The sequence below is a fragment of the Neolamprologus multifasciatus genome, chromosome 13 (genome assembly GCF_963576455.1).
Source record: "Neolamprologus multifasciatus chromosome 13, fNeoMul1.2, whole genome shotgun sequence".
Taxonomy (NCBI): Eukaryota; Metazoa; Chordata; class Actinopteri; order Cichliformes; family Cichlidae; genus Neolamprologus; species Neolamprologus multifasciatus.
The window spans coordinates 20708895-20723160 of NC_140451.1; the positions used below are offsets into that span (position 1 = coordinate 20708895).

At 37.3% G+C, this 14266-nt stretch overlaps 1 protein-coding gene across 1 annotated transcript in view; it reads left to right on the forward strand.

Annotated features, from left to right (window-relative positions):
• Nucleotides 1-14266, forward strand: part of LOC146505497 (protocadherin-15-like) — a 174783-nt gene that overhangs the window by 55279 nt on the left and 105238 nt on the right. The window contains exons 5-8 of the mRNA XM_085181679.1: nucleotides 10609-10769; nucleotides 11690-11845; nucleotides 12717-12836; nucleotides 12926-13036. Of these exons, the coding sequence (XP_085037805.1) occupies nucleotides 10609-10769; nucleotides 11690-11845; nucleotides 12717-12836; nucleotides 12926-13036 (548 nt within the window). The remainder of the gene's footprint in view (nucleotides 1-10608; nucleotides 10770-11689; nucleotides 11846-12716; nucleotides 12837-12925; nucleotides 13037-14266) is intronic.

Below are 14266 nucleotides of genomic sequence, written 5' to 3' on the forward strand. Positions count from 1 at the left end.
TAGCCAGTCTCAGATTCAGAAAAATCTGAACAAACACTGGATGGATTGAATTTTGTAGAAGCCAGTACCACAAAACCCACATTTCTAAAAGGTCAAACCTTTCACTTTTGTTTATTAGTAAATATATATTTTTCATTGTGTATATCTTTCTTGTATCTTTCATCATCTTCTGTTATGTTGGATAACTTGCCATAAAATTGAATTCACACAGAAAGCACTGCTGTGTCTAAGAATATCATTATATGGAATATTGAGTGCCTATAGTTGCTTAATCGTGTCATTAGACAAGTAAATACTTTGAAATCAGGTTTTTATGAGTTCTTGAAAAGTTATATGCTCCAAATAAAGAAAGCTGTCTCATCTACTTAATTGCTGAGACTGTAGAGTCAAAAATAGACAAAGTTTTGCAATATTAACTTGCTCATTGTTATCGACAAGATGTCGACTTTTCTTTTGATCCCTCATGAGAGAAACAGGTTGACTGGAAGACATGATGATTATTATTGGCTTGTGTTGATATGCATTATTATTAAAATTATTGTTGTGTAGACATTATGACTGTGGTAACATGCACACAACAAACTCATGTTTTCTATATATACCTGAATAAGCCGTATTAATGATCGCATATGTATTGTGTTTTCTTTCATGCAACTAATAGCCAAATTTTATCTTTAAACATTTTCTTAGTTGGCCTAAAGGGTTCTTGTATTTCTAATACAATGTGTAGAAACTTGTTTTATTGGATAAAACTGCTAATGTTTTTATTTTCTGTAAAGCATTTTAATTCGCTTCTTTATTAAGGCCTTGCAATAATCAAATTCGCAATAGCTGTGATAAAACTGCAGAGTATTAGGGTGATTGTTTATTGACACCCAAACCACATTGTTGGGTTTAGAAAATGTGTTTTTTTTAAAAAAATGTTTCACTTCGGCTGTTGAATAAATGGGCATAATTTTAGCGAAGCACTTTTGTTAGGGTGTTTATCTTTCTTTTTTTTTTTAATCATTTTTAGGACCGTTATTTCAAAAATATGTTTGGATGTCATTTAACGAGAACAGGAAACAGTGCCTGGGTTAAACGTAGCTGTCAGCATCAAAAAACTTATTTTTCTGTCCTATAACAGTTTTGGCTGTGTTGGTGAATATGCATCAATCTTTCCCAAAGCTTAAAAAATTGAGAGATCCACTTGCCCCATCTCTCATGTCATGCCAATGTACAGTTAGATATAGAATTGCTTTAAAGTGATGGCAGTTCCAATAATATGACATATTTCAAGGAATGCATCAAGTCAGTCCTCCATTCATGATCAATGAAGCGGCTCCGGCCCATAAATCAGAATGCCATTGCAGATAAAAAGCTTGGTTCTTGAACGCTGAGCTTCAGAGAGGCTGCTTTTCAAATGTAGAGATACTAACTGAGCCCACTACAGTATGCATAACTGATTAAGATAATATATAAATAAGTGCGTCACACATTCACATCATAAGTTTAATGCACACTTTGAACTTTAAAATGAAAACAATTAAAACCTCTGCAACATTGTGTGTTTCACTTTTGATCTTAAGTATTGTATTAGTCATAAAGAGTCATATGAAACTTTCCATTCTTAACAACGAGGATGTCATCTTAAGCATCCCACCTTTGACTCAAATGTTGGACTTTATGCCATTGATAGATCGCCATAGCAGCATAGACATATTCCAGGCTGTTTGATATTTCAGCATTGATCGAGCCTGAGTGAAATATCAAGGCCGTCCACTCTCTTTTAAAAAGAGCTTGGTCTCACATTCCAATCCTGATTACCCAAGGAAGCAAATGGACATTGCTCAGCAGTTCCTGGCAACAGGTTTCTTGTTTACAGGCTCTGACCTGTTTATAGGGCTTTGAGGGAGCAGATGTAAGTGTTGACTCCCCTGCTATGCATTGTAAGAAAGTAATTGTAAGTAGCTCAGGATACAAGCCACATGGATGAGGAACAATCATCCAACATATTTATGTGATCTTTTTAACCTTATTATATATGGCATCATGGTTCTGCAATGCCAATGCTGTGTGCCCTAATGCACCCCCTGTTAGGTTGAACTGTGAGTTCATCAAATCAATGGCCCTTTAGTAGCTATTCTGGAGGACGTGATATCCATGATTTCCAAGAAAGAACATTTACATTCATGAATTTATGCAAATTGTACTGTCAAAATTCTTGCTGGACCCATTTGTTTCAAAATGAATAGCAATATTACACCAAGGGAAATCATCTGAACAATTTGGCAGATATGGGTGAGACTCTAAATTAATTAGGAATGCGCACATTTGTCAGTTCATTACTATAATTTAATTACATTGTGGCATCTGCTGTTGCTGTTGTAGCAGTTGTATTTTTCTAATTTTATAACAGTTGAGACTGACTGTAGCATACTCAGCGCTGTCAAAAGTCAGCTTATTTATTCATTTATATATTTAATTGCAGCACTTGTCAGTTACTGTCGTTCATTAGTGTAATGCTGTTTGATTTTATGTATGAAAGGAAAATAATTATATTATTATTTTATTTTATTTTATTATTACTGATTAAAGCCCTTCAATGTTACAGTCAAATGAAATCCTGTTACTTAAGGTCTGGTGATGATGGCAAGCAGGCAAGAAGAAAATAGAGCATAGAGAGGCGAGAACAGAACACAGAATATGGGAGAGAAAACAAAAGTTAATGCCATGCAATGGAGCATATCAGTGCAACAGCAGTGCAAAATGGGCATGGGAAAGAAATGCTCACTGGATCACAGGAAGTCCAACAGCAGCCTGAACCTACAGCAACATAAATGAAGGGTAATTCAACATCACCTGACCCAACCCTTAACTATAAGCTTAATCAAACAGGAAAGTTATAAGACTGAAAGTATAGAAGCTGTCTAACTCCTAAACTCACCCGCTTTGTTCATTAAGGACTAAACTGTCAGTGCACTTAATTGCAGCTCATTTCAATACAGTGGAATTAATAGAAAGTGAACACGCTTCTCTTGCAGCCCAGAAACTTCTGGAAACAGAAAATAGGAACGTACAGTTGGTCATTCACTATAGCCGGTGGTGCCAACAATTTGTAAGATGCTGGGAATACTTGTTTTAATAAAACCAAGAGTCTTTAACAAGTAGCAATGCATCACTGCAAAAAAGTAGAGTGAGTGAGTGCAGCATGGGATTCAGTAGCCATATTTGGCAGCTGGCCCAAAAGGTTCAGTTTTCCTGACTTTTTTCCTATGATCATTATTTGCAAACAAGCCTGCATGCAGAGGTGAGGTGTATTTTGTAACCAGTGCACAAGCCATATTTTACACTGCAGTGTTATCAGGGGATGTAGGCACTCAGTAAATTTCAGTGCTTGATGCAGTCAAACAAATGTGTGTGTGTGTGTGTGTGTGTGTGTGTGTGTGTGTGTGTGTGTTTGTGTTTATGTTTATGGATTCATTTATTATTTTTGATTGAACAAGTATTTTGGCCTGATTACTGCAATCAGGAATTACTCATCCCAGTTTCTAGTTCTCAACCTGTGCAAAACATTATAGTTTCTACTTCAAACTTGCAAACTGAGTGATGTTACTGCATCATTTCTATCTTACATCATTCAGGAGAATAAACTGGGCTGTACTCTGCAACTTGGTGAAGGTCATTTGGTTATCCTCTGAAAATATTTGAAGTTGCTCTGAAAATATGAAAGTATTTTCTGTAAATATTTGAATGGCTAGTCATAGTCTGCTTATGACGTTGCTCTGTTAAGGTCCAGGTATGTGTCTTTGTCAGTTGGTTGATTGACCACTTTGATCTGAACCACTGGATTAATTACCTGAAGTTTTGTACACATAACACCCAGATTCAGTGGCCCCTTGACTTTTTGTGTAGTGCCTCTATAATGGTGAAATATTAAAGTTCTGTGGTTTCTGTCCTGACTTTTTATCCAGTTTGTTACCATTATTATGTCAGAAATTTAGATTGTCCTGTACTGTAGGTCCTCAGTTATCTAGTGCTAACTAATATGTTAACATAGTAAACTGTCATGTATAAGAACTTGAATGGTTGCACTTGAATAGTTTAGATCTTATTTAACTGACAGAAGCTTTTCTGTCAGGGTCGGTGGCACATCCACATCCAACTCCCTTACGTGTGGGGTCCCTCAAGGATCTATCCTTGGCCCTGTACCTTTTTTCCTTTACATAGGGCTCTATTTTCAGAAAATATAGAATCTTATTTCACTGTTATGCAGATGATTTTCAAATCGACTTTCCTCTTAAAACGAATTCTACAGGCTCTCTAAAAGTTTTGCTAGACTGCCTCGATGACATTAAATCATGGTTTGCATTCAATTTTTTGAATGTAAATGATCAAAAAACTGAGATTGTACTATTTGGACCTTCAGACCCTTGTTTTTCTTTTAAGGGTGACCTTGGCCCTCTGGAAAAGTCCAGAACTCCCATCGCAAAAAATCTGGGAGTGTTCTTTGATAGCAGTTTTTTTGAGAAACACATAAATTCTGTTGTAAAAGCCAGCTTCTTCCAATTTAGGGCCCTTGCAAAAACTAAGAACATTTTGTCATCTGCTGACTTCAACAAAGTGATTAATGCATTCATTTCGTTCAGGCTTGACTACTGTAATTGTCTTTATTTTGGTATCAGCCAGGCTCTGTTCTCTCGTCTTCAGCTTCTGCAGAATGCTGAAGCCCGACTCTTGACAGGCACACGTAAACACGACCACATTTCCCCTGTCTTCGCTTGTTTACACGGGCTTCCAGTATGTTATAGAATTGATTTTAAGATTTTATTGCTTGTTTTAAGCCTCTAAATGGATTAGCTCCATCATACCTCTCTGATCTTTTAACTAAAAATACTCCAAATAGATCGCTCCGGTCAGCTGATAAATTGTTCTGATTGTCCCTAGAAGCTGGCTAAAACACAGTGGAGATCAGGGCTTGCGATTGCTGTGCCCAAACTTTGCAACAGTCTCCCTCTTCAAATTAGGATCTCTCACAACATCTTTAAAACCCGTCTGAAAACTCGAGTTTTTGTTTTCTTCTTTGTGTGTATTTGTTCTACTTTTTACCTTTTACATTTTTACTATGTACAGCACTTTCTTCAACCTGTTGTTTTTAAATGTGCCTATAAATAAATTGATTGACTGATTTATAAGACCAATTTTAACATCAGCATGTTAGTGCTGTCACTGTGAGCCAGTAGTGAGCGGCAAGGTCCATTTAGTGCAGGACTTTATTGGGCATAAACCACAATTCAGTCAAACCAGTTTAACCAGTTGGTCCACTGAAAGCCTTTTTGATGAGGTTGTACAATGTAAATCGCAATATTATGCAAAACTATATTTCTGACCATCATTCAAGATCATAACTCAGTAACAGAAAGGGAGATTGTGTATGTATTTCACATTTGTTTCACATTTGTACACATTGATGACAAGTGGTGATATTGGCAAGGAAGACCAATTTTGTAACTTTAAAAAATATGCCCAGGACTCCATGTGACCTATTGCACACAATAGGGGGGAAAAAAACAAAAATAATGGAAGAAAAGAAAAAAAAGCACTTGACATTTCCCCAGAGGATGAGATTGTTTCACAGAACACTTAGAATCACTGTTTACTGAAGCAAACAGCTGCTGCTACTTTGACTCCAGTGTTCTACCAAAATTCACAACGACAGATGTTTTTCATGTCAGAGTCTATCATGAGTAATTGCGGGGTAGCTAAAACATTTGGAGTGCTAAGTTAGTAGTGATGTTATATCCCTCCTCAATCAGTGATGGCTGCAATACACATACACTGTTTTAATTTTGGCAATGTATGCTGCACAGTAGGTCTCTTGACGGGTGGTGATCATGTCTGTGCTGTATGTGTTAATGAGTCTGTGCCTGAGTGAGATCAGGAGTCAGTATGTGGGCATAACAGCGAGACATGGCAGAGAAGTTACCTTGATATTTTAGAGATTAGGAAGTTTTAAAGAAAGTCAAAAAGTGTGGGTTTTCTAAAAGAAATGCCTTATTTTATAGCTTAGCAGATTTTAAGTGTAAAATTAGACTTTTTGTAAATAGATAGCTTTTAGTTTTTATTTGACATTTAACATGCAGGTAAACCATCCTGCGAAAGGGTGAACATATTTGACAAAATGAAACCTTTGTCTGTTTATATAAGTTTCATTGTATTATTTTTTTCTTCTTTAAATTGTCATGTATTCATAAACAATGGCAAGTGCATAGAACAAGAAATCTTGACAGACATGCTTCCCTAATGGTGCTTGACCATTTTTAGTACACAGATTATTTGATAGAGAACAATGTAACAGAATACTGCAACTATTACTATATTTAGTACATATACATACAACACAATTTAAGGAGTTCATTAACATTAAGGAGTTTCAGAGGTTGTTTCAGAGGGTGCTCTCTGTGGAATAGAGAGCACCAAAAGTCTCATATTAATAATTGAATTGAATGTGAAATATGGAGGCAAGTGCCTCATTTAGTCTTTAGACTGTTCTGTAACATGCAAAATTGGAACCTCTCTGGACCTCACCCAGGAAGCAGGCATATATGAAGGCCGTGCTTTGTTTTAAAACCAATCAGTAAGATACCAAAATCAATTCAATTAATAAGTAACTGATGAAGTTATGTCAGTATAGATTTCTTACCTCATTTTAATCCCCAAAAATGAAAATTTTAAAATGAATATCATATGTATTTTTTTATTTGTTAATTATGCAAAGAAAGATGGATTAACGATATAATTATGCATTCAGTCTCCCAAGGTTTGTACTGGGGGGATTTTTTCCCCCCTAAAATTTCCTTTTTTGCCTTTTTTTCTTTTTTTCGTTTTTTGGGGGGTTTTTTGAAGAAAAAAAAAAAAGTAAAAAAAAAAAAAAAAGGCAGGATAGCTAGTTGTTTGTCTTGTTTATCAGATGCCAAGTAACAAACTAGGTCAGAAATTAGCACTTTTTTGTTATTTTAGCTTATTATGATGGTATTGATATAGCTTGGGCTTAAACTGCAGTAGCAATGCATTTCCTGGAGACAGGTCTGACCAAAGTCATGGTTGAGGAAAGTAAAACCTTGCCTCCCACACAAAGGAGAAAATACATGTAACTGCATATTAAATATTAAAATATATGCAAATGAAATGGATATACTTCTTCCCAGAGATGTTGCAGTATTGCAGTTTTAGTGCTGTAAAAACCCAGTAACTACATAGATAAATAGGCATTTTCATACATACAATTTAGCCATTTTTGCTCACAAAACATTTCTGGGACTGTTCAGAGTTTCTAAGGCAAACCTTCAAACACCTGATCTGGTTTAGCTTTTATACTAGCTGACTTTTTATGTGAATTTGTTGTTAGTGTTATAACCCGCTAATTTCAGAAGAGAGCTGTGCATAATGACTGCAGCTATTTCCACTCAAACTCCTTTCTTCAACAATATGGCACCATTTCTGCGCGTGTGCTTACTGTCTACTCCTATTAAAATGGGGGAAAATATATTTTCTTACTGGAGGCCTTTGTGCTAACCACATTTTTTTTAAATAAAAAAAGTACTTGGCAAGTTCTAGCCTCTGGCAACATTTGCAGTGAGATAACTTCCTGTTTAGCAACTTGTTAATATTTTTATGTGGTTTCTTGTGGCACCATGAACTCATTTTAAAAATGAAAACTGTGGCCTCAACTCAAAGGACTGGACTCCATGCTAATACCAATGAGTGAAGCTACCAATGAAACTGACTTTTTTTTCATACCAAGCTTGGAAACCTATCAGAAATGGGCCTCCACACTTATCTGCTGCCATCATCTATGGATGCCAGCATTATTGATATTTGGGATAAAAGTGAGCTCTCTGTGTTGTCTCTCTGGAGTTGGTCTGCTGTGAAGCCCAGATCAGAGGCGCGTCTGCCCAGAGATGACACTGACTGAGTCACAGGCTACTAAAGAGACTTGTTTTATTTATTTAGTACATACCGTATATAACACATGGCTAGGTCTGCACAGGTCTGACAGACTCTGGCATCTTCTCGATTGATGAGGAGGACAACTTTTTGCTGCGTGACAGAGATTGAGGGAGGGTGTGCTCAAAAAAACTAGGAGTTTTGGCTGTCACAGCAGAAAACCTGAAGTTCAATTAACTTGAGAAAGAAAGAAGACTCTCTGTGGCCTCCTTTGTAATATTATCAGCTGCGTAATTTACAACCTGAGAGTTTCAAAAAAAATGTTGCTCACCACTCAAGTTACTGAGGCAGATATTATGAAAAGCTGTGTTTTAGATTAATGAACCAGCAACAGGGGGCTCTTTTGACTTTTAAATTAAATTCTTAGAAGAACCATTTTTCAGGCTGAGTTTGGCCTAACGGAGACACATAATTTTTGGTCCTTGTGATCACAACACACGGATGCATCAAACCTTGACTACTACAGATGAGGAGCGCAGTCATTAATATGAGCATGAAAATGCAGCAGCGGGTATTGTAATTATAATGCAAAAGCTTCCATCGTAACTCCATCTGTGCTCCTTCTTGAGGATCTTCGAGTCTAAGTGACTAATGACTAAATGACTAAACCAGTTTTATGAAATGATAAAGTACAAGATGTTGGGGGCACCAATTAAAAAGCTCATTAAAATACCACCACCCTCTTACGTTTTACAGCTGGTAGATTAGCAAGGCATGTCAAGGGCTTTTAGTCTCTGCAGAATTTCTATGTATACTTGTAAGTTTGCTAGCTCTAAATTTTAGTCACTTTTTCACACTTTGTCACATTTGAAAATCACTGGATGACGTGATCCATGATGTTAGGTACATGTAAAATGTACTGAATGGAAAAGGGTTGGAATTAAGGTAGTGGTTGAAATGTCAGTAAATGATAATGCATGAACACACTGTCAGATGTAAGGTATGTTTGGTCATTAGCTGAGCTGCGGTACTGTGCTAAAATCTTGAGCCAACAACTCAGTTCTTTGTGTTTTGCTAGGGACAATACAACATGTGAAATAGGTGCAGGGATTTATGGAAACGTGCAAACATAAGGAAAAAACAAATGTTTGCACAGTAATCTACTTATAAACGATCAATCTTGTATTGTATATGTATAAAGACAAACTGATTGTCTTAAATACAATTCATGTCAGTCATTTGATATTTTTAATCACAATACGTAAAAAATAAATTTCTTCAAAATTATCTCACAATAGCAGCTAGCTGAGACAAATCTGAAAAACAAACCACATTCATGGAATGAATGTCCTTAAAAAGAAATCCCATGTTTTATTCAGACAACTGTCAAAAACACCCCACTGTGCTCTCTGTGCAACTCTGTTCAAGAAGTGTTAAAACTGAGTGATCCATACAGCCACAAAGCAGATAAAGGCAATAGCAGGTTTAGTTAAACTTTAGACAGCTAGCCATAACAAGGAGAGTGCCATTGTGTGTCTATTGTTGTAATGTTTTAAAGATACATCAAATGCGTTGGTTTAAAAAAGTAAATTAAAAAAAATCGACTTTTGAATCCCAAATGTTGTTAAGACATGGACAGATCTTCTGGGTGTTAATATTTTTGTGGCTAAAACTAGTAAAAGTCGTAGCAGGATCTCATTTCTAAGCTTTTTCAGGTAAAGCAGTGACTCGTGTTTGGTTCTGAATTTGATGGATGTTTGTGATGGCTGCCACAAAGAATACTCTCACTGTGTCACAAGATGTGTATATCTCTCAAGAACCCAAAAAGAAATGAGCATAACCGGTGTAACTGTCACGGCCAGTGCAATGACATTTTCTTTAAAAAAAAAAATGTTTACCCAATTTCCGTCAGTAAAGTGCCATTTTTCCATATTTGGTGTTTTCAATAAAGCTGTGTTGTGTACATGTTGCTCTAAATAAAACTAGGAGGTGCTGGGGCAGTAGGACGTAGGGTTGGCTGCTAGTTCCTGCATTATTAAGCTTCCAGTAATTTTTTTCAAAAATCTAATTTGGCCACTTAGGAGTCAACCAATCCTCAGATTTAACTGGCTTTACAGGATTTGTCCCAGAGGCTGTAGCAAAGTTTAATTACTCGCTGATTAAAAGCCGTAAAATATAAACCAGAAGGTGACGGTGCTCCCAGGGATGATAATTATCAATTTTAGAGATTTGCCTACATAATATGTGGAATAGTCCACAGAGATCTGAGGCAGTATTTTCAGTTATCTAAGGCAGACTTTGAATGTTTATATAAGAGTGAAACTTAAAAGTCATTTTATGTTTTTCTTTGCAAAGTTATTTGAGAAAGGATACCCAATATTAAGCACATGACACATAATAAAAGCAAAATTTGCACAGACTGCTGCTGTTAATGTTGGTTGCTGGTTGCCTAATGATGGCCATTTTAAAGTTTTATGACCTTCACGTTCCAGCCTATTTGCTTTTAAATATTTTTAAAGCAAAATATTTAACCAGTATGTAGAATGAGTCCTTTAAAAAGCAATTTAATTGCATTTTTTTTGACAAACCAGTTTACCACATAGTATAATAAAATATTATTTAAGGTGAAAATCATTTTACGTCTTAGTCATTGATTTATTTATGACTGCTCTTCATTTATAGGTACAGTTTTGGTGGAAAACATGCAGATAAATGGCCGTGCCCAAGACCCAGGCAGAACCATCTCACTGACGTTGTTGGACAATTATGACTATTGGGTGATATTGGAACCAGCACGGCAGAGACTCTACCTCAACAGCACTGGGCGTTTTCTGGACAGAGATGTGAGTACAGTACTGAGGGTTTATTTCTCAGCTTCCTCTTGCCTTAGTTATGCCAAATTATCAATACAGTAAGAAAATAAACCCTTAGCCATTCCAACAAATATGCAGCTGGGAAACAGATGTATGGATAGATGGATTTACAATAACACAAGATATGATGTAGCAACAGAGTTGCTTGTAATTTGTGTCACTAGGCCATGGTAATTCACTCTTAGCCTTAAAGTGATTCAATGACAAAAAAACAAAACAGTCCATGTGTCTGTACAACACATTACAGGTCCTAAGTACATACACACCTGTGTAAATGGTGCAGTAAAGGATCCAAGATGCAGGGTGCATAGTGTTGCTGTCATAGTGAAAAGGTGTTTTAAAGCATGTGTTCAGATCATACGGACTAAAGAGAAAGAGGTGAATGTGGAGCTATTAACAGGAATATGCCATAAATGCATATAGAATAAATAATAATGGAAGTACATGTGTGGGACAAAGCTCTGCAGCTGAAAAGAAGAGAGGCGATGGAGGGAGCTAGTTAGCCGAATTACACTATGTGGAAAGTTGACCCTTGCTGCTAAACTAACTTTCAGTATAGTGTATTTGCACTTTCATCCTTTATAATAGTTTTCTTACACTGCATATTCACAAATAAATATTGGGCTGTCCCTGGTAGCCTAAAAAACAATCGCCCTCATTAGGGTTTACCAATACTATGCAAGCATGATAGCTAACAAGCAGATTTCATACTGGAACTGTGTCACTTTCCAATGTTGTTATTAAGTATGCCTATTGCTCTTTATAAACTGTCAGATACAATGCGCTGTAGGTTATTATGACTCCATTATATAAGAAACATGGGAATTAGAACTCTACAATTTCCACAGTGTCATATAGCATTTTTTTTCTTTCTTGTTATTTATTTTTAGCCCCCCAACTCCATCAGCACCATCGTGGTTCAGGTGCAGTGCACAAATCAGCTGGTTGGTACTATCATCTTGCATGAGGTACGGATTGTTGTGAGGGACAGGAACGACAACGCCCCTCGCTTTCAGCAGCCACGCTACTATGTTGCAGTAAACGAGGTAAGGGAGCAATTCCCTGTGCCCCTATGCACGAATCTTAAACACAGTGTACTGTCATGCGTTGCTGTTTGCCAGAAATGTTTGATAACTGTGAGGCAGAGTGGGGCAGATTTTTAAATCTAATGCCTCTTTCCTTTACATCTGAGACAATTTGTCAGACATTTAAAATAATGGTACGACTCAAATGGCTGTTAGTTAATTGTTTGTTGTTAACAGCGTATTAGTCATTGCCTATATTTAGTGTTTATGTTTAGGCTTTGATATCTACACCAGCTGCAACTCGCATACATCTAGTGAGCACCAGAAAGGATAACTTTTTTTTTTTAATTCAAATACACCTGCAACACCTGCAGTGATTCAAGATAATGCATCAAATCTTCAGACTTTCTAGTCATATGTTTTTGAGATTAAGTGAGAGCTCCCCGCTGAGTTCTAAGCAACCACAACTTCTGTTCTTTGCTGTTCACCCTTTGTGTGCTATGCATGTTCAAAATTCCTGTCACAGTGTGTTATCATAGCCATGTGCAACTGCCCTAACAGTACAGTGAGTCAGTCTACATTGCTGTCAACTTCCCTGAACAAGCTCTCCTGCCCACTGCCTGGTTCTGTGGACTTTGCTAAGGGCTCTTGGGAACAGCAGTGGTTCTCATACTTACTTTTTGTTATTCTGTCAGCAGTGCACGTAAGCTTTCAGACTGCTGCTGACTCCAACATTTTCCCTTTTTCCCCCCATTTTTTGGGGATATTAATGGGATGGAGCGGCAGCAGTAATAGCCATATGAATGTTCTTTCTGCTGTAAGTTGACGTTGTACTCACAGGGGGCTGTTAGAGCTGTTGACTTTTCTTTTTCCCTTGCATATTTTTGTCTAGCTCACACCACCTGGAACAACAATTTTCACTGGCTTCTCGGGAAATAATGGTGCTACAGACATTGACGATGGGCCTAATGGACATATAGAATACAGCATCATTTACAACCCTGGAGACCCGGTATATGGACCGATCGCACGTCACAATAAGCATCTTCTACACAAATGCAGATTTCTTTATTAATCGCAGTCCATGGCTTTCTCTTTCAGGCATCTAACAGAACAGTAGCAGTCAGCAACAGCCTTTCAGGAAACATTATTTTGGCAGAGAGACTAAACTACGAGGACAGAACACGGTACCTGGTTTTGGTCCAAGCCAATGTAAGCAAACGCATCTGCATACACAAACAGTCAATACTGAGTTGAGTTGCATGAGTTCAGATTGACGAATGGGGTCATCACGTATAAATAGGCCATGATTTATAGATGCTTTTGAGTGTGTCTGCCTCCACAGTGCACTTGAGGTTAAAGAACTTTTGTTGTCACTAAAACGATTTCTCTAAATGTTGTGATATTTTATTTGAATTAGATCAAACTAAATATGAAGCCAGTAGCTTGCTGCTTTAATGAAGTCAGTGTACACACATTTTGTATTTAATAGAGTATATTCAGGTTGATCGTGATTCAGTGTCGAGAAGAATGAACCCTCCAGGGTTTCATTGCAGCTTTTTTTTGGTTTTACTTTGTTTTGCTTTAAGCTGCCTTCGACATAGTTGGTATACCAGAACAGGTTTGATTTATAATTTATTTAATTATGGAATTTTGTACAAGTGATGAGGGGGGGGGGGGGGGGGGGGGGGGGTGGGGGGGGGGGGGGATAATTCTTAATTCAGTATGACTTGCACTGAAGCATTTCTGGCTTCCTCGCCATTCACTCTGAATGTTTGATGTTGTATGTTGCTAGTCTCATAATGATGGGCTGTTGCTTTGATTTAGTGGAGTTACTTACTAGTTACTAGTGAAGTGTTATGAAAAGTTTAACTTTTCAGGTGGCAGCGTAGGCACGAGCTGATTTTTGTTGATTCAAATGTTCCAGCACAGGTGGTAGCCAATCACATCAATCAAAGAAACACCCAAGCTGGATGATTCAAAGCCTTCTCGGCCAGCATCCAGATCTTAAAATATCGAACCTCTCCCCTGGCGACATGTACCATGATTCATATCATAGTATCTTTTCCTAATCACCCATTACAGAGCCGCTTTCCCTAACAAGCAGCGGTCAAATATAACACCCTATACTGTGAGGTGAAGTGTTGCAGGACAGATAATCATTTAACACTCAACTCGTCCTCTATTCTCTACATTTCCTGCATGAAAGAGCAAAAAACTCAACTCTTTGAACTGGCGAGAGGTCCTCCAGGGGGATTTCATTTTCTCTTGCAAAAGGATGTCAGGGTAAAGAAAAGGAAGAAGACATGGTATTTACTAGAACTCTGCACTGCTTGTGTCAAGAGTTCAATTATACTGAGAACGTAAATCTTTGAAGTGCTGTGCTGCTCACTTCTCTGGATACCACTCAAGGAAGCAACAATACTACGGGGGAATCTTTAA